The 20,542-nt window shown below is 40.7% G+C and overlaps 1 protein-coding gene across 1 annotated transcript in view; it reads right to left on the minus strand.

Moving 5' to 3' along the window:
- Positions 1–20,542, minus strand: part of chchd3a (coiled-coil-helix-coiled-coil-helix domain containing 3a) — a 232,886-nt gene that overhangs the window by 202,198 nt on the left and 10,146 nt on the right. The window contains exon 2 of the mRNA XM_028814380.2: positions 4,227–4,320. Within this exon, the coding sequence (XP_028670213.2) occupies positions 4,227–4,320 (94 nt within the window). The remainder of the gene's footprint in view (positions 1–4,226; positions 4,321–20,542) is intronic.

The following is a 20,542-nucleotide window of genomic DNA, read 5'->3' on the forward strand; positions in this document are numbered from 1 at the left end:
GCAACCCAGGAAGACGTGGAATCGTTTAAATCAAGTATCATTACATCTTCCTTTCTTAAAGAGAAGTAAGGCAGTACTTATAAGCTTACATATTTATATATAGATATACATACATATATATATATATACATATATATATATATATATATATATCCGAAGCCATGCAAGCACACTCTTGAGAATGCAACGTATAGTTGTACAGAAGAAAAGCAATCTTGCCTCAAATGAATGGCAACCTTCTGTAGGTATATGAACTTAATTTAAACTTTAGGTTTACACGGTGCTTTCTTTCCGAAGTACCTGCACTCATGAATATGTCTGTATGTGTCAGTCGGTCAAATCCACGCGCTTCGCACCAGCGAAGTACCGCTTTTAAATTTTTATTAAGAAGAAAAGAAAGCCTTTTTAAATTGAGGGAAAATATACTAATAACAGTTTGTTAAGGATCTGTTTTTTTGTGAAGCTGCCTTCACTCGAGTGATCACTTCGACCTGACTTGGTGGCCAACTATAAGCGTTACCTGGTAGGTAACCACCCATACAATCAGATTGTGAATCAAACTACGAATGCCGTGAATGTAATTACCCCGTCTACATGTTGTCAAATAAACAAACCACATGCCATGGCGCGGAATGTAATTACCCCGATCTACATGTTGTCAAATAAACGAACCACACGCCGTGGCGCAATTTTAGGGGCTTTGCCTATAGCGCTGACGTCCGAGGTTCGATTCCCGTAAGGGAGTGAAGTGAGTGGCTGGTTACCTACCAGGTAACGCTTATGGTTGGCCAGCAACTGAGGTAACATCAGCCACGGTGCCTTCAGTTGTGAGAAGCAGATCATAGAATGGTTGAAAATAGTTTACTGTCAAATAATGCAAAGAGTATGCGACACGTCTTTGCCCCTTATTCTTGGCTCATCAGGCGTGCACACTCACTGCACTTGCTTACGGTAATCGAACCTCGGACGTCAGCACTAGAGGGGCTTAGCAGCGGTGAAGTATTGCTTTTAAATTTTAATTAAGAACAAAAGAAAACCTCAGAGGTTTGATTACCGTAAGGGAGTGAAGTGAGTGGCTGGTTACCTACCAGGTAACGCTTATGGTTGGCCATCAAGTGACGTAACATCAGCCACGGTGCCTTCAGTTGTGAGAAGCAGATCATAGAATGATTGAAAACAGTTTTGCATTTACCTTTTTAGTAAAAGGCGAGCTTTTAAGCCTGAGAAATCACCCCGTAAATGCACACGTTTAATTGCACATGTGTTAATATGTATGCTTACACAGTATTAAAAGACACTCAAAAATTAACGTCATTTACCTTCGTTCCTGCGTTTGACTCGTGCTGTAAATCTCTTCCTTGTTTTTAGTTCACGTGATTACGTAGGAGGCGTGATGACGCGATACGTGACTCCGCCTCCTCCATTAGAGTATATGGACAAAAAACATGTTCCAGTTATGACCATTACGCGTAGAATTTTGAAATGAAACCTGCCTAACTTTTGTAAGTAAGCTGTAAGGAATGAGCCTGCCAAATTTCAGCCTTCCACCTACACGGGAAGTTCGCGAATTAGTGATGAGTCAGTCAGTCAGTCAGTGAGGGCTTTGCCTTTTATTAATATGTATAGATAAATTGTTTTTTAAGCAATTAGACTCAACAATAACCTCATTCATTTGGAACTCAAAACACCCACGTATCCGAACAGCGACCCTACAAAGACCTCAGGCAGAAGGTGGCATGGCTTTACCTAATTTTCAGTTTTATTACTGGGCAGCAAACATACAAGCTATAAAAACCTGGACACAAATAAATGAACATACACAAGCCTGGTCCACAATAGAAGTAAAATCCTGTAGTACTTCTTTATACTCCCTGGTCTGCACTCCAATAAATGCAAGTTATCGCAAATATACTAATAACCTAGTTGTGCTTTACTCACTCAGAATATGGAACCAACTTAGAAAGCATTTTAAGATGGAGAATCTTTTATCTGTGGCACCTCTGCAAGAGAGCCACCTCTTTCAAACCTCGCAAACATATCCAGTTTTTAATACCTGGAAAAGATTTGGGATTAAAATGCTCAGAGATCTTTATATAGACAATATATTTGCATCCTTTGAACAATTATGTTCCAAATTCATCCTCCCAGCTACACATTTCTTTCACTATCTTCAAATTAGAAACTTTGTTAAACAGAAACTGCCCGATTGTCCTAACCTCGTACCCTCCACCATGCTGGAAAAAATACTGCTCAATTTCGAGGAATTAGACACCATTTCCGCATTATATAAAATCTTATTAGAGTCCCTACCTTTCAAAGACCCAAGAGGACATTGGGAAAAAGATCTCTTAATCAATATATCAGAAAAGGAGTAGAAGGTAGCAATGCAGAGAATTCACTCGAGCTCCATATGTGCAAAGCATAGAATTATTCAACTCAAAATTATATATCGAGCTCATCTCTCTCGCTTAAAACTGTCCAAAATGTTTCCAGGGCAAGATCCAACCTGCGAACGCTGCAACCAAGCTCCTGCCTCACTGGGTCACATGTTTTGGGCCTGCACCAAATTAACATCATTTTGGACCAAAATTTTTAAGTGCCTTTCAGGCAGTCTTGGGGTCACAATCCCTCCTAACCCATTAACCACTGTGTTCGGTGTTCTTCCAGACGGACTTGAAGTGGAGAAGGACAAACAAACCGTGATTGCATTCACTACACTTTTGGCACGCAGACTTATTTTGTTAAATTGGAAGAATCCTAACTCTCCTCTGATAAGTCAGTGGGAAACCGATGTTTTATATTATTTGAAATTGGAAAAAATCAAATTCTCAGTTAGAGGATCTGGAATTTGAAATGGCCACAAGGTGATTCTACAAAGATCCAAAGCAGAAGGCAGCATGACAATATGTAACTTTTAATTTTACTACTGGGCAGCATATATACACACAAAAAAAAATGGAGATTTGCATTTGGAAGTGATGGGGCACAAGCAAGGCATTTTAAATTAGAGATAAAATTAATTTTGACCAACTTTTTTCAAATCAATGTCCATACTTTAGTGTTTGGTGTAAAACTAGTTGATAGTAATTCAAACTAACTTATATGACAGTATATTATATTATTAGTGCAGTGGTAGCCATCTGAAAATAAATATCTCAAAAATATTAAACTATGCCCTTGCTAACTGTTAGTGCACATGTTTAGTTATTTATTATGTTAAGACAAGGTAAGAGTTGCAAGCGAGCTGGAAAAGGAATTCCCTTTCACTGAAAACATTGCATTATGCATCGCTTGGGATTACTTTCAAGACAGACAGCAGATACTACTATTTTTTCTCAACAAAAATAAAACACATGTACAGTGTTTACTGGTTTTCATTTTTATAGCACCTGGAAACCTCGGACTTTAAAAAGCAGAGTGATCCAAAAAGCAAAGGAATTAAAATATATACAATTTTAATTCAGACACATACAAATCTTGTTTTTTCAATACATTATCTCTGACCTTTCCTTACAGTTAGGGCTCAGTTAAGAGATTTTCTGAGCAAGGATCTGTGCAGCTCAACAGAGAAGCTAGAGACTGTAAAGTACTTTTATGTATTACTTAGTTTTATTTTTATTAATTTAAATTGACACTTAACAAATGACTCAGTGTAACTGAATTAGCATCACAAACAAAAAAAAATGTAGTCATCATCAAGGTTGTATTGATTAAGTCCATTCTGGAAGAGCTAGACAGAAAACTTCCAAAGATGCCACAGATGCTGTATTATGTCAGCATTTTAAGTGTCACGACTTGCACTTGTATAGGCTATCTGTGGTTGGAGTGAATTTGGCAATGATAAACTGCATACCCTAAATGAAAGTATTATAAAAAAAAACAATGGTCCTACGTTTGAAAACACAGGTGAAAGCTAAGGAACACCCTTGTGGAACCAGTATTCTGAAGTTGGTTTTTGAGTAAATTTGAAGGGCAAGCTCAATCCAGTTTTATGTACTTCTTTTAAAATATAGCTGTCACAAAAGAAACACAGACAAGTTATATCACATATTCAAGGTTAAAATGTATAATTAAGGGCGTAACCAACTACTTTGTGTTTTATGGTCCAAGGGTTTTGACACAAGGCCACAATGCTGCAATACTCAAGAGTAAAATGAATCTGAAAATATTGAAAATGCAAACCTGAATGTCTAATGCACACACCAATAAACTGAAAAGATTCTTACCAGCAGTAGAAAGAGGAATTCCAGGTGGCTGAATAGCTGATCTTGTTGGAACTGGGGATGGCTCTCTCATTCTGTTGATAACATTTTCGGAAAGCTGAAAGCATAGAATACAACCCAATATTACATATAGATCACAAGATACAGGAATATATATTTTGAAAATTATTGTACATTTTTCTGGGTAACAAAATTTTCTATGGATCCAAGAAAAGTTCTTTTCAGTGTTTATGGAGTACATAAAATAAGAAAAAAAATTCCAGTAACAGATACTGCTATACTAAAGTACATTATGGAATTATCGAATTACATCTTAATTAATTCATAACGTTATTACTTCAGCCTCTAGACAAAGGCATTGAGGATAAGAGGATAAGAGCATAGATTGGAAAAAGGCAACAAGCATTAGCAGCAGTACCCCAAGGTAAATAGTCTCTGGGATGTTTGATACTGTATATGATGCAATAACTTTTTTAAAGGATTAACCTCCTTAGTGTTAGACCTGAGCATCACTCTGGCTATAAAAACAGTACTAAAAGCATTAGTCCCGAGCATTACTCGGGCAACTGTATAGACACTTCTCATGTAAGCGTTAGACCCAAGGTTTGCTCAGGCTGTAAAACTGCCAACAGTGTTAGGGCCAAGCGTTGCTTGGGTACCGATATAGGTGTCTTGCATAAGTGACAGGCCAGAGTGTTACCCAGGCAACAGTACAGACACATCTTCTCTTAGCCTCATAATGGTGTTTTGTAAAAAAAAATGTTTTTCAGCAGCCCAGGTGTTGCACACTCTTGACAGTGATACGACCAGTGATGACAAAGTGAATCTGTCTTCAGGTAGTTTCAAAAGTGATTCTGACAAATCCAAAAGAGATGCTTCTGTCAACTGCACATGTGCAGTGTGCTGTTCAAAAGCTGATCAATCTGGAATGAAATCCGTAAGGAATCATGCTACTATTACCCAAAATGTGACGTAAGATTGTGTATTTCACTGTGCTTCAAGATATACCACAAAAACAACAAATTTTGACAGTATATACAGTGTTAGCATTATTTTTATTATTATTCATTATTACTATTATTTGTATCATTATTATACTTTCTTCACTTCTGACTTTTAGTGTTTTGCACGTTTTACAGTAGAAAGATGAGATTTAATATGTCATTTTTAAAGCCAAAAAATGCAACACATTTTACACATTTTTTCGAAAAAAAAAAAGTAACTCCAAGGAGGTTAATAAATAAATTATAGTACATGCACAGTATACATACAGCATATACATTCATTGATTACATCAATGGAGGTGAAATATACAGATATCCATTGCGAATGCAAAAATTCGCAAATACCCCACCGTACCTCCTTATACTGTACTACTGACCACAAACCATATATATTTTATATAGGAGTGCAGTGGAGTGTGTACACCTGATGAGCCCAGAATGAGGGCGAAACACGTGTCGTGTACTCTTTGCATTTACTTGACAGTAAACTATTTCAACCATTCTATGATCTGCTCCTCACAAACTGAGGGCACCGTGGCAGATGTTAGCAGATTGCTGGCCAACCACAAGCGTTACCTGGTAGGTAACCATCTATACAATCAGATTGTGACACAGACTTCGAATGCCGTGAATGTAATTACCCCGATCTACATGCTGTCAAATAAACGAACCACACGCCGTGGCGCAACGTTAGGGGCATCGCCTCTGGCGCTGACGTCCAAGGTTCGATTCCCGAGAGGGAGTGCAGTGGAGTGTGTACACCTGATGAGCCCAGAATGAGGGCGAAACACGTGTCGTGTACTCTTTGCATTTATTTGACAGTAAACTATTTCAACCATATATATATACATATATATACTAGGGGGCTCCGCCCCCCTGCTCGCTTCGCTCGCCAACCCCTGGTGTTGGGAATGACAAAGAGCGTGATGTATGAATGAGATATAGAATAGTGTGAAGGTGTAGATGATGCAAATAGAAAGCAAACAATAAAGTGTGTGGCACAGTGTAAAGGTTTATTGGAAAATTTCTTTGTACACGCCGTTTAAGTGTAAAAGGTAATTCCAGGTCAGAACTTGTAATGTCAATGAAGATGGTTATTGTCGTGATCAGAGTCAAGTTTGTCAGAGCTTAGAAAGAGTTGTGTCTCTCCAGGAAGTAATGGAATGACTTGGGTATTTATAGTTTCCACATTAATATTTTTTGGACATAATATAGTGCGTTGTGTTAAAAGGGGCATTTGGTCTAATGAGATTGCTGTTCCAAATCTGTCTGTAACTAAGTCGTCGCAGATAAAGGCTTGAGGAATTGTAATAATATCTGGGTGAAGTCCATCTGTATTGGTGAGTGTACCATCTCCCAGTTGTAATAAGCAATTGTTATGATCTGGTTCTGGACATCGCATGTTTTGTACTAACTGTATCTTTTGAAAGCAATGCCAATTGTCTGCGTATTTTAAGGTGCACTGAACAATAGCTGAGCGCATGGCATGTGGAAGAATAGCTAAGCACTGTCTAAAATCTCCTCCTAATAAAAGTACCTTTCCTCCAAAGGGAATATTATTATTCATAAACGTTTATGAATGGTGTTGAGTAAGTGACTGGATGCCATTGTACATTCATCAATAATTAACAGTTATGCAAGACAGATGTCACGTGCAGTGCCACTGTTAATGTTCATAGTGGATACCGATTTGTAGGATCTAATGCAGTTCATAAAGATTTCACTTTCAGGTACATCGTTAGTTAGAAGCTTCTGTAGATATTCAGGATATGAATGTAAAGGAGGCAGTCCAATTTGACCCTTTTGACAACAACGTGTAAATGTATTACTTGTATTGCCAGTTGTTTCTTCAGGGAAGTGAACTGAATGACAATGATTGCAAATGACATTCATTAATCCGAATGAATTTTCCTGGTGTATGTTTTGCTTGTGCCGTTTGAGAGGCACGTTGTTGTATGTGTAGTATTTGGGACGTGTTGTTTTGGAGCTGTAATCGATTTGCCTGTGCTGTGTGAGAAGCCCGTTGTAGTCTACTGCGTGCATTGTTTGTATTGAGCCTTGCTCGTTTTTGTATGTCGGTCAGTTGAGCTTTCTCTTTTTGGAGCCTTGCCTACTTGTTTTTCGGCATTCCAGATACGCGGTGTAAACGTCTGCGTTTATTTATTTTGTCCCTTCGCTGCCGTTAACGTATGTCTGAGACGGGAGGTGTTTCGTTTTGAATCCGTGCCTGTTGCGATGCAGCACTTTGATTGATAGATTGCGTCATCTGGATCTAGGATGTAGATTTGTGCATATTTGCGTTGTTGATTTGTTTCAGGGTGCACTGTTCCAATGCGATGCAATATTTGTGCACATATGCGAAAGCAGTATGGGCCATTGCCTTTTGGTGGCCTGATATTTACTCCGGTAGATGCAAAAGCAAATGAACTATTGTAGGATCTAATGCAGTTCATAAAGTTTTTACTTTCAGGTACATCGTTAGTTAGAAGCTTCTGTGGATATTCAGGATATGAATGTAAAGGAGGCAGTCTAATTTGACCCATTTGAGAAGAACGTGTAAATTCATTACTTGTATTGCTAGTTGTTTCTTTAGGGAAGTTAAGTGAATGACAATGATTGCAAATGACATTCATTAATCCCAATGAATTTTCCTGAATAGTGGACTCATTATTGAACGCGATGTCAGCTAACGCAAGCGTTTAGCAGGTGTCTGGCGTTGATGTCCGTGACGTGTATGTTTTGCTTGTGCCGTCTGAGAGGCGCGTCGTTGTATGTCCAGTATTTGGGACGTGTTGTTTTGGAGCTGTAATCGATTTGCTTGTGCTGTGTGAGAACCCCGTTGTAGTTTACGGCGTGAATTGTTTGTATTGAGCCTTGCCCGTTTTTGTATGTCGGTCAGTTGAGCTTTCTCTTTTTGGAGCCTTGCCTGCTTGTTTTCCGGCATTTGAGATGCGCGGTGTAGACGTCTGCATTTATTTATTTTGTCCCCTTGCTGCCGTTTCTGTATGTCTGAGATGCGAGGTCTTTCGGTTTGAACTCGTGCCTGTTTCGATGCAGCACTGTGAGACGCACCCTGCATGCATCTACGTTCAGTGTGTCTGTCCATTTGGGTTCGTTTCTGTAACTGTGTTAGTTGAGCTTTGCGTTTTTGGAGCCGAGACATTTTTTCTTCTAGAAATATGGATAAGTAATAAGGAGGATCGCACTCACTGTTAATATGGAGCCTTTTCTGCGGTTGAACGGTTAATAGTGCCTCATTGTAATGAGATCCACCTATGCTGCATAGTGTGAATTGTGTTTGGTCCCGTTATCCGAGCGGTATCGTTTTGTACCCGTGATCGTGAATTCATGACTTGTTTGTTCTTGAGCGTGAGAAATATGGATAAGTAATAAGGAGGATCGCACTCACTGTTAATATGGAGCCTTTTCTGCGGTTGAACGGTTAATAGTGCCTCATTGTAATGAGATCTACCTATGCTGCATATTGTGAACGTGTTGAGATGACGTATGTTTAATACGAACGGTTCATTTAGAAATGGGGCTGTGTGTGTCATTTGTTACTTATGTTACTGTGGTCGTGGGTCTGAATCGTCGTTTTTGTGTACGTTTCGTGTGCTATGTCCGTAGTCTGTCCCGTTTCGTGTCCAATGGGCTTTGTGTGGTGCTCGCGGCTTCTTTTTTTTTGTGTGCTAGGGGCTTGTTGAATCCTCCTCTTTGTGTGCGTCCCGTTTCGTGTGCAATGGGATTCGTGCGGCGCTGTGTGCTTTAACGGCGTCTGGGGGGGGGTGTTGCTTGGGGGGGGTGGTGGGATTGGTGGGGCGCGAGCGTCTTCTTTCTTTTTGTGTGCCAGGGGCTTGTTGAATCCTCCTCTTTGTGCGTGTCCCGTCTGTTGCTTGTGTGTGGGGGGGGGGGGGGGGCTTTGGGGTGCTCGTGCGGCGCTGTGTGCGTCGCCTGCGTTTGACTCCTTTGACTCCTTTTTTCTGTGCTCACTCCTTTTTTCTGTGATCGCGGCCGCCTCTCGCAGCGCCTCAGCAGTACGTCTTTTTGCGGCTACGGCCCATGGCCGGATGTCCCTGCGTCCATCCGGTTTAGCATTCTCGGTTAGTAATGTGGATATAATTTATTACATTTATATAGCGCTTTTCACAGTACTCGAAGCGCTATCCACACAGGGAGGAACTGGGAAGTGAACCCACAATCTTCCACACTTCCACACAATCTTCTCCTTACTGCAAAGCAGCAGCACTACCACTGCGCCTGTATACATGTTTACATCTTGTCTGAAGAAGGGGTCTGAGTTACCTCCAAAGGTGTCACTTTGCTTGAATTCTTACTACATCTAAAACAACTTTAAAACCACAATCATCTTGTCAAATTGTATGTTATTTCTAGTATAATCTTTTGAAAATTCATAATATGAAAGAAAGAAATAAAAGAATAAGTACTGTAAATATGAGGTCTGTCAAAGTTAATACATTAACGCAAGCAGTTAACTTTGAACCTCTTAACTTTCAAATACTTTATCTTTAATTGTATTTAATGGAGGCATTGTTTGACTTTCCTTGCTGCCTACATATTAATTTTAAAGAGTTTTAATAATAAATTACAAGTGTCTAACATTGTATTTTAGTGACATTAATGTTAATCACGTGATTACCCATGTCCATTCCACACTCCCTGGTTGCTTATAGGAGCCTCTTCAACCCATAAACGTCAATAGTCATAGACTGAGATGAGCCAGGCAAATGAGGACACTTAACATTCAGCAGAGGGTTGGTGCAAAAGCGGTTCAGTGCTTTAATTAAAACCAAACAAAAACACTGTCCAATAGTGCAGTGCAAAAATCTTCTTCCAAAAATAATAATCAAGTAAACAATAAAATCTAAATCAAAATATCCGGAAAAACGAGGTTAAACACACAGCAGGAAAAGTTCTATAAAAACTCACAAGCCCTGGGGCATTCTTCTTAAAACCAACATCCCTTCTGCTAACCCCGATGGGATCCTTCAACCAGGAAAGACATCCTACCGACAGGCAAAACCAACCCTTTGAATGTCTTGAGCTCCCGCCTGCCATCACAGGTTCCTGGCAGTGATGTCCCACATTGGGAAACAATTCTTCAGTGGGTGGCTAAATTTAGACAGATGGGTACAACATTGAACAGAAAATCTCCAGGCCAAAGGTATGCACACACCGACCTCCAAACCATGAAGCCCTCAGGGGCACTATTTGCCACAAAATCGCCACTATTTCTCTTGAAATGACCGAACGAGTCATTTGAGCATTCTGAAATCGCCTCGAAGAGTGTATCGTTAATGATGGCCACCACCTTCATTTTAAAAACAAAGTGAAAAATATCTATTTTGTATACCCTTTCTTGTATCGTAATCTATATATATATAATTCATGTCCATGGCAAGCAAGACGCATGCAAGACAGAGCCCCGCCCACCAACAATTCACTAAGCAGCCGACCATGGCACACAAGACAGAGACCATGGGATAAGCAATAACAGAGCCACGCCCGCCAACTCACAGAGCCCTGCCCACCAACTCTAAGGCCATGGGATACGCACGACAGAGCCCCGCCCGCCAACTCTAACCCTCCTCCCGAGTCCACCCTCACTCTCAAGGCACGCAGCACCTCATCAAACACCGCCTTAGTCGCTTTACTCTCTGCTACAGTCCACATGCACCTCTGAGCCACGTTGACTATATATATTCACGAAGTCCGCAGATCAAGTTTCATTCCCCGAAGCATTTCTTAACAGTCTTACTCCCACTGGTATGCCTCCGCATAAACTCAGCTTCTCAGAAACTGTCCATGGCAAGCAAGATGCACGCAAGACAGCACCACGCCCGCCAACTCACAGCACCACGCCCACCAACTCACAGCGCCACGCCCACCAACAATAATTCACTAAGCAGCCATGCGCGCCAATGATTTCCGCACGTGTTCAGTCTCTCCCTGTGCATTCCCTGTTCAGCGAGCGAGCCAGAGAGAGAGAGAGCGACACACACACAGGCGCGCAAGAGAGACGCACACACAGAGGCACGCGAGAGAGAGAGACACACACACACAGAGGCGCGCGAGAGAGAGAGAGAGAGAGAGAGACACACACACACAGAGGCGCGCGCGAGAGAGAGAGAGAGAGAGAGAGACACACACAGGCGCGCGCGAGAGAGAGAGAGACACACACACACAGGCGCGCGAGACACACACACACACACAGGCGCGCGAGACACACACACACACACAGGCGCGCGAGACACACACACACACACAGGCGCGCGAGACACACACACACACAGGTGCGCGCGAGAGAGAGAGAGACACACACAGGCGCGCGCGAGAGAGAGAGAGAGACACACACAGGCGCGCGCGAGAGAGAGAGACACACACACAGGCGCGCGAGAGAGAGACACACACACAGGCGCGTGAGAGAGAGACACACACACAGGCGCGCGAGAGAGACACACACACAGGCGCGCGCGAGAGAGAGACACACACACACACACACAGGCACGCGAGAGAAAGGGGTGGCTGGACGCAAAAGGCAGAGAAGGCAGTTAAAGAATGCACTTGGTTTGATTTTGTTTTCACTTCTGTTTACAGCGATCAGTTCGTAGCATGCATTGTTGCAATGTTACTTTACTTGGTGGTTTATTACATTACGGATGTTTCAAATGTTCATTTTTTTCCCTGTGCTTAGAACTCATTAAAAAAGTGTTTCTCAACTGTGACTCCGGAACAACTCAATACGCGAGCTATATTAAGCGTCACCAACGAAGACTCGCTACACCTTAATGAACAAGTACTGAAACTTATCCCTACCGACGAAGTAACTTTCACCAGCGTGGCCTTCATCGTCATAGACGATCCCGCAGATCAAGTTTCATTCCCCGAAGAATTTCTTAATAGTCTTACTCCCACTGGCATGCCTCCGCATAAACTCAAAATTAAAATAGGTTCAGAAGTCATGCTTCTCAGAAACCTCATGCCAGCAAGAAGTTTCTGTGATGGCACTAGACGGACTGTTACCAGCATTCACCGCAATGTACTGGAGTGTAAAACAATCGCAGCTACCTACCTCACAAACTGTCCTTATTCCCCGGATATCCCTGACCCCATCAGATTCAAATTTGCCTTTTACTTTTACACGCAGACAACTTCCTGTTAGATTGGCCTTTGCAATGACAATTAATAAGGCACAGGGACAAACTTTCAAAACGATATGCCTGTATCTGCCAAACCCAGTTTTCAGTCACGGACAATTGTATGTTGCTCTCTCCAGAGTTCCATCTTTTCATTCACTCACAGTCGTATCCTCAAACCCACCCCATTTGGACAACTGTGTCGTTCAAGAAGTGTTCACCCATCAATAAATAATTATGCGGCGTATGCTACGCTGCGCGTTGGCTAGTTAACTTTATTTATCTTGTAACGTTTTTGTAGAATAAACATTTGAAATGTGGTACATCTTTTTGGTTCACCCTGTATATTAAAAAAAATATCTTACCTACACTGGCTCTTTAGCAAGGCATGAATCACTACCACAAAATAAAATCCTAAAACTTCCCAAACATATAAAATTTTCAAGCCAATTCCGTTGTCAAGTAATAACTTGCATCTTGCGATCACATACGCATTGTAAAATAGCTTATATATGACATATTTGAGCAAAAAAACAATTATTATGAGATCCAGCCATTTAAAAGAAAACCAGATGTGTATGCAACCTTGGGGCTTGTAGTTTTCTGCAATAACCTTTCAACCCCGGAGTGGTTTCCTCTAGAAAAGCAAAATCAAAGTATACTGCCATATGGTCGGTTTTGTTTTTATGTATTTATGAGTGGGTGACATGCAGGCTCTGCATGCACAGTGAACCACAAATCACAATCATTACTAATCAGTTTATCAAACAACCCCGCAAGCCATCAGCCAAAACCTGAAAATGAGCAATGAACAGGAGAAAAATACCGAAATGGAAGATTTGGTCCCAAAAAGAAAAGCAACCTCAGCTGTATGGAATTATTCTGGCTACAGAAAGGATGATGTTGATTAAAGACAGGTAACTTGCACATGCCTTACAATTGTTGCCATCACACGAGGCAACACAACTTATTTGATTGATCATTTAAATCAGCACCACAAGCACAAGCGACGTATGACAAGTGCAAAGCTACATCTGAATTCCTGAAAGCAAAAGACTATTTTGGATGCCTTTGCCAGTATTACACCATATAAGAAAGTTTCCAAACGGCAAGAAGAAATCACTGATGCAGTAACTTTAAACTTCATGAAAGACATGACACAATAATAACCTACAACAGACTTGTAGTCCCAGAGCCCCATAAGTCAGACCATCCAGTTCATTAACAACGCCTTTCAATTAAAAAGTCGCTGCCCCACCCATCATAGAGGTGAGAACTTAAGTGTCGCCTTCTTGGGGCCTAGATGAAAGACGTTAAGTCTGTATAACAGACAAAGCAGTGAACGTGGTAAAGGGTGCCACCTCGAACAAGTGGATCTGGTTCCAGTGCTCTGGCTATAGACTGCATCTTGCAGCTGGGAAGTTATGACTATGTTCTGCTTACTAAGCCATGTCACTTAACATCCTGTTCTGAAATACAACAGCTTTATTATGTTTAATCGTGTTCGCAAATTTTAGTTTCATACGCAAATAACATGTTTTTCATGTGCTTTTAAGTTATTATTAAGTGAAGAGTTTGTTTCAGACACAATAAATACTCAACTGTCACTTTGTGTTTTAATCAATGTAATTAAACACTCAAGAGACAATTAATACACTTATTTTTGCTTATCACATTAAAAGTAAATGTGTTTTTTATAGACTAGAAGAATGCGTTTCTTTTCAAAACAGTGTCCAATGCTTCTGTTTTCTGACAGAACGCAACTGAATAGAATTCATGCTGTGCTACATATTGTGAAGCATTATTTATGTTCAGTTTTGCTAATTAACTCTGTAAACAAGCACTGAACATAAGACTTACATGTTGGTTTTATTGGTATGCGTGTCTTTGTCAATACTGTTGATATCTCTGCATTTAAATTTATTTTACTGAAAGAAATTTTCAAACAGTAGCTCAGCATCACCTAAATGTCTAGAATACATCATCAAATAATTGGTTTGAATTATCAGTCAAATCTAGTCATCTGTCTGCTATCGATAAAATTATTTTAACCCATTTTCTGCCAGTATAGATATTAATCCTATATTATTATGCATCCCTAGTTATTTGTTTAATTTTGAACAATTTTATTCCAGGTTATGAGTGCTATATTTGATGTTAACAATGAAGTTGAGAATTGACGGACATAATAAACATTTATCTTCCAGCCTTCAGTCAGTCAGTCAGTCAGTCAGATTTAATGATAAAAGCACATTTAAAACAACATATGTGGAGCTAAAATGTTGTACAAAGGGCAATAAAATAAAACACAATACAAACAATAGTGTAAAAACAGACTAATAAAACAGTTGATTAACATCATCCCCAACACCCTTACACACAGTGAAAGGTGGAAGAGAAGAAGTGAGTCTTAAGCAAAGTTTTAAAAACCTTGATAGAGGAAGACCTAATGGGGAGATACAGATCATTCAAAAGCCTAGGAGCAACAACTGAGAAAGCTCGGTCTCCCCTAGACTTCTGAGTAGTTGTCCAAATGAATTTCTCCTACAGCACCAATGTTGCTGAAGATGTAGAAGAATTAAAGCCTCCTAGACCTAGGGCCCTACGATTTCTGTGATGCGGAAAACATGGATGGAATCACCGAATTAATGCATAAAAACGGATTATAGATTTTAAAATGTGAAGGAATTCTATAAATGTGTGGAATTTAGAGACTGAAGGGGTGAAAGTTACAAAACTTCCCTATAAATTAAACGGTTGAATAATCTGTAGTTCTGTCACTCAAATACTATTTACTAGTTTGTTGTTTTTCAAGCAAACACAATTCTTTGCACAAATTCAGTGTTTGTGCATGTGTTTCCTGTACGTTTTCTTGTTAACACAAGAATTACCGAAGCCTACGAAAAAACTTGTAATCATGGTCTACCTTAAATTCCTTTGCACCTCTCCATCAGTGTCTTTTGTGTTGTAAATGTGTTGATCAACACAAGCAGCAAGCAGCCTGCTGTGTCATCCCTGCCTTGACGGAGCTCAGCTCGGGCAAAAGCTTCTCCCAGCTTAAGCCAAGACTCCTTATCTGTGTGTGAGGTAATAAAGTATATCACTGTTTGGAATATTTCTTGTGTGTTCCGTGTCTACAAAGATCTGGGCAAGTGTAGGATGAAAGGAAATGTGAGGCAAGTAATGCTGAACACATACCTAAAGCAGAAACTTTTTCCATGTTATACTAATAATGACGTGAAGTGTATAATGTGTGAAGACTTTAGTTCAAATATTAAATAAACATGCGCGCTTTTATTCAAGAATATACATCCATCCATTATCCAACCCGCTATATCCTAACTACAGGGTCACGGGGGTCTGCTGGAGCCAAATCCAGCCAACACAGGGCGCAAGGCAGGAAACAAACCCCGGGCAGGGCGCCAGCCCACCGCAGGGCACACACACACACACACACACACCAAGCGCAGACTAGGGACAATTTAGAATCGCCAATGCACCTAACCTGCATGTCTTTGGACTGTGGGAGAAAACCGGAATATCCGGAGGAAACCCATGCAGACAAGGGGAGAACATGCAAACTCCACGCAGGGAGGACCTATTCAAGAATATAACCCATCCATCCATCCATTTTCCAACCCGCTGAATCCTAACTACAGGGTCACAGGGGTCTGCTGGAGCCAATCCCAGCCAACACAGGGCACAAGGCAGGAACCAGTCCCAGGCAGGGTGCCAACCCACCGCAGGACACACACAAACACACCCACACACCAAGCACACACTAGGGCCAATTTAGAATCGCCAATCCACCTAACCTGCATGTCTTTGGACTGTGGGAGGAAACCGGAGCGCCCGGAGAAAACCCACGCTGACACGGGGAGAACATGCAAACTCCACACAGGGAGGACCCGGGAAGCGAACCCGGGTCTCCTAACTGCGAGGCAGCAGCGCTACCACTCCGCCACCGTGCTGCCCAAGAATATAACCAAAGAAGAAAAAAATCATTTGATTTACGTGTTGCAGTCAATGAGTTAAAAACCAAAGCTCAAATGTCAATTGACAGGAAGTTCATACGTGTTCTTGAATGGCACAGAGTTAAGAACTTCTGCCTTATAACCCAAAAGTACCGGGTTTGACTCTCGGCGCTCCGAGTATTGAGCTGCTGCTATTACTATAATATAATAAAAACATACATTTGATTTGAGTCTGTGACACCTGGTGTAAATTTTGGCTACTTGTAAAAGTTAGCGCTTGTTTTTATTTATTATTCAGTTTTATTCTGTCAGTGACATTCATGCGGTACAACAAACTTGCCTCTCCCTCTCTCGTATATCTCCATTCTTTTCACAACAGCAGCAATGACCACAGTTAGTGCTGTGGCTGACACCTACTCAGAACTATTTGTTGTACTGGCAATCAAAGATACGATGTCCTGTGACCGCTACCAGACTACCATACGGCATTTGCACTTTCACACCAAAGACACCCATGCAGAACATGTGAAAAATAACAGATTCAGACATCTGGCAATGTTTTGTTGACAACTGTGTTTTGAGCTACACCCCAAGGCAAAGACTTTCCGAGTCTGTGGTAATAAAGCTTATGGAGCTGTTTCTGGACAAAGGCAAAGCGCTAACAACAGACAGCTTCTTCACAGCGCTTTCCCAGGCTAATAGACTGCTGCACCACAACACAACTCTGCTTGGCACCAGAAGTAAAATGGGACTTCCACCTGCAACTAAAATCAATTTAGTACGCGAGCAATTCACAATGCTAGTGTTTAGATCTGGCAGTGCCATGCTGACGGTGTATATGCCCAAAAAGAAGAAGCCTTTGATTTCAGTCTGTAACAGCCAGTGTAAAGATTTGCAACCTGTAGAAGATCTCGCTGAAGGGGTATAACTAGACATACAAACACTGGTGAATCATGTCTTCTTAGTATCTTGTTGTCACTTGAATTTTTTGTTATTCAGTTTTCTTCTTGAATAAAGGCACACTTGTTTCGTTATACCTTTGCAAAAGTGTTTATTTTATATTCCAGTAACCACTTCAAATGAGATTGAATCCATCTCTGCCTCTCTCACGCATGCATGTCATTATTTGAAAGTGCTATGCCAGATCTTGCATGTACTCCTCGTTACGGTGCAGGATACTGAAAATGCAGACAGAGCAGAGTACAGGCAAAATCGGCGAAAAAAAAAAAAGTTTTAATGACAACTCATGTTCAAATGGCATAGTGTTTTCAAACTCAGCACCTACGAACCTGGGCAGAAGAACAGGCTTCTCCTTGGATGCAACAAGCCCTTAAAAGCGGGTCCCTCTCTCTCTTTTTTTCTGTTTAATTCCCAGATTTAGCGTCTTGCAGATTAGTTTGCTTTTGCTTTGTAATTAATTATTTTAAGATATGCAGTAGATGAAGCTACAGATGTAATGATACACGTTTTCTATCTGTAAGCATTTAAGGTTTAAGAATCATTAAAAATAATTTACATAATTATAATTACAGGTACTGAAGTCCAGTACTTTTTGGCAGATCCACCTTTTCACAGGCAACACTTCAGTCTCTTCACAACAACCAGCTGAAGCTTAATGACATTTTAGCAGTAGTTACAGACAATGCATCATACTGTCTGAAAGCATACCAGGAAGGGGTTATGCCTAACAGTGTACATTCAACCTGCTTGTATCATGACATCAGTTTAGTGGGAGAGACCTGGCAGCACTATAAATATTTCAGTGGGGCTACATCACTAGTGATGTGGGTAAAGTCTGCCTTCTTCAAGAAGCCTGCCAGGAACCCCCAAGGCAGGAAAACTAGGTAGAATAGCTGATTCGAATCAGTAGGGTACCTCGCTAAACATATTCACCTCTACAAAAAGTTCTTTCTGGCTGAGAACACATCAGCTCAGGTTGTAACAAATAATCCTAGACCCTAAAAGTGAAGTTAACCTTCATCCCAGAAGGATACATCAAACTAGTAACAGCTCTTACACAGACAGCTCTGAAGGGCACTCATTGTCCTACTGCAGTCTCAGCATATAGCATCATGGAGGATCTGGGCTCCTACCTGATGAATGGAACTGCAAAATAAGGTTCAGTTATGCTATTGTGCTCTTTCATTTAAAGGAATGTAAAGTGCCATTTCATTAATGTTTGTTTTGTTGTAGCTGTTGCTACTTACAGTAAAAAAAAAAAATCAGAAAAGGAAAAATAAAACAGTGAAAACCGAAAAATCAAAATAAAATAAAATGGAATTTGTGAAAAATATACCCTATACAGCTCTCCTACTACTAGTCAGTTTCACTCCTTCAGAAAGGTAGTGGAAGCCACTATTAAGATTAGGTAAGACATACAACCTTCTGCCTCTGATTACCTAGAAGCTGAACTTCTACTTGTACGAAGAGCTCAAATGTATACCTTCTATGACGAATTCAACCAACTACAAGAAGGTAAAGTTGTTTCTCTGTTAGCAGACAGATAGCCCTCGCTCCAGAGTTTGATCATTCCAGTGGAATTGCGAGCTGAGCAATTCAAACATGATGCGATGCATCTAATTGATCCTATTGATTCAAAGATTCGATGAACAACTTAGTCACACTGAACCAGAACATTTATTTGCCAAAATTAGGTGTAAATACTGGATCCTGAGAGGAAAAGATGGCGAGCTAAACCTCAAGTGCCTAAGATGGCTGATCTGCCCCCAGCCCGTCTCAGTTTATTTAAGCCAGCATTTTATAGCACTGGAGTAGATTGCTTTGGGCCATTTACTGTGAAAATCGGCTACCTTAATGAAAAGGGATGGGGAGTAGTATTCAGGTCCAACAACTAGGTGTGTCTCTTTGGACATATTTAACAGCATGGATGCAGACTCTTTATCCCATGCAGAGGAAAAGCATATGAACAACTTTGTGATCAAAGCGCAAACTTTCATGGAGTTGAACGAGAGTTGTGTGAGGCTTTTGCATCTCTAACAAGTGATTTTAAGTTGTGTCTGGCCAAACAAAAATTTAGGTTCCAGATCAGTCCATCAGGTGCACCACATTTTGGTGGTGCTTGGGAACAGGAGATTTGTTCAATAAAGACTGCACTCAGCATAACCCAAGGATCCTAGACAGTTACTGAAAAGGTGTTGAAGACCGTTTAAGTGGATGTAAAAGTAATCTTAACACTAGAATTAACAGAGTCTACAAAAAAACTCGTAGATCCGGCCCACCTTAAAACCGTTCTCACCTCACTTTTGTCTTCTAAATGTGCCGATTAAGAGGAGCAGCGAGTAGCCGGCTGTTCCATCCCCAACCGTCGCAGAACATTCACTAAGTTTTCCTAGCTCATGCCTTGTTTGATTATCTGGGAGTGACTGAAGTGCTGGAGTTTTAGAATGGAAATAACAGATCGTTATTTGGAACACATGCATTTCATGCATGTTCCGTTTCTACAGTAATCTGTGTAAACACATTGCTAAAACAGAAGCTTTTTCATATTTTAGTAATAAATGTTACAAAATGTAGGCATAAACTATAGAATCTGTGAAGCCTGAAGTCCAAACATCAAATAAACACTTTCACAAAAGGTTCAAGGATGCTACAACACCTTCCGTGGCTTAACGCTACGGTTTGCTGACTTGGAGCACAGCTGCCCTACCCTGCTACAGAAACCTGAGTTCGATTCCCAACATGGAGAAAATGTTTTTTTTCCCTCAAACAGTCATTAAATTTATAAATTGGTATGCACTGTAAATCATTAAGTTTAAAATGTCAATCGCGGTTATTTCTGTTGATTAATTCATGCTTTTTTACTTAGAGTCAGAACAGGAGCTTGTTCAGCTTATTCAGTTTCTGATCTGACTCAAACAGCGCCAGTATAACTTCACACCCGATATGACGCGGTTTGTTTTCAAATAATATTGCATTACTTCGACGATGTTTTCTGATTGGTACTATTCGCGTCATAAAATGATTTCTTCAAAACGTCACATATATTTGTCTTTTTCTTTTTTTAAAATGTGCGTTGTAGCACGCAGCAACTGGCCACCTGCATGTTCTTGCGCACACTGAATAAGACAGCGCTATATGCAATCATCAGATTTAAATGTTAACAGTTATATAGCACGGAATGGAAATCAGCAGTTCTTAGCATTCCACCACGCAAGCTGTCATATCAA

The sequence above is a fragment of the Erpetoichthys calabaricus genome, chromosome 1, assembly GCF_900747795.2.
Source record: "Erpetoichthys calabaricus chromosome 1, fErpCal1.3, whole genome shotgun sequence".
In the NCBI taxonomy this organism is placed as follows: domain Eukaryota; kingdom Metazoa; phylum Chordata; class Cladistia; order Polypteriformes; family Polypteridae; genus Erpetoichthys; species Erpetoichthys calabaricus.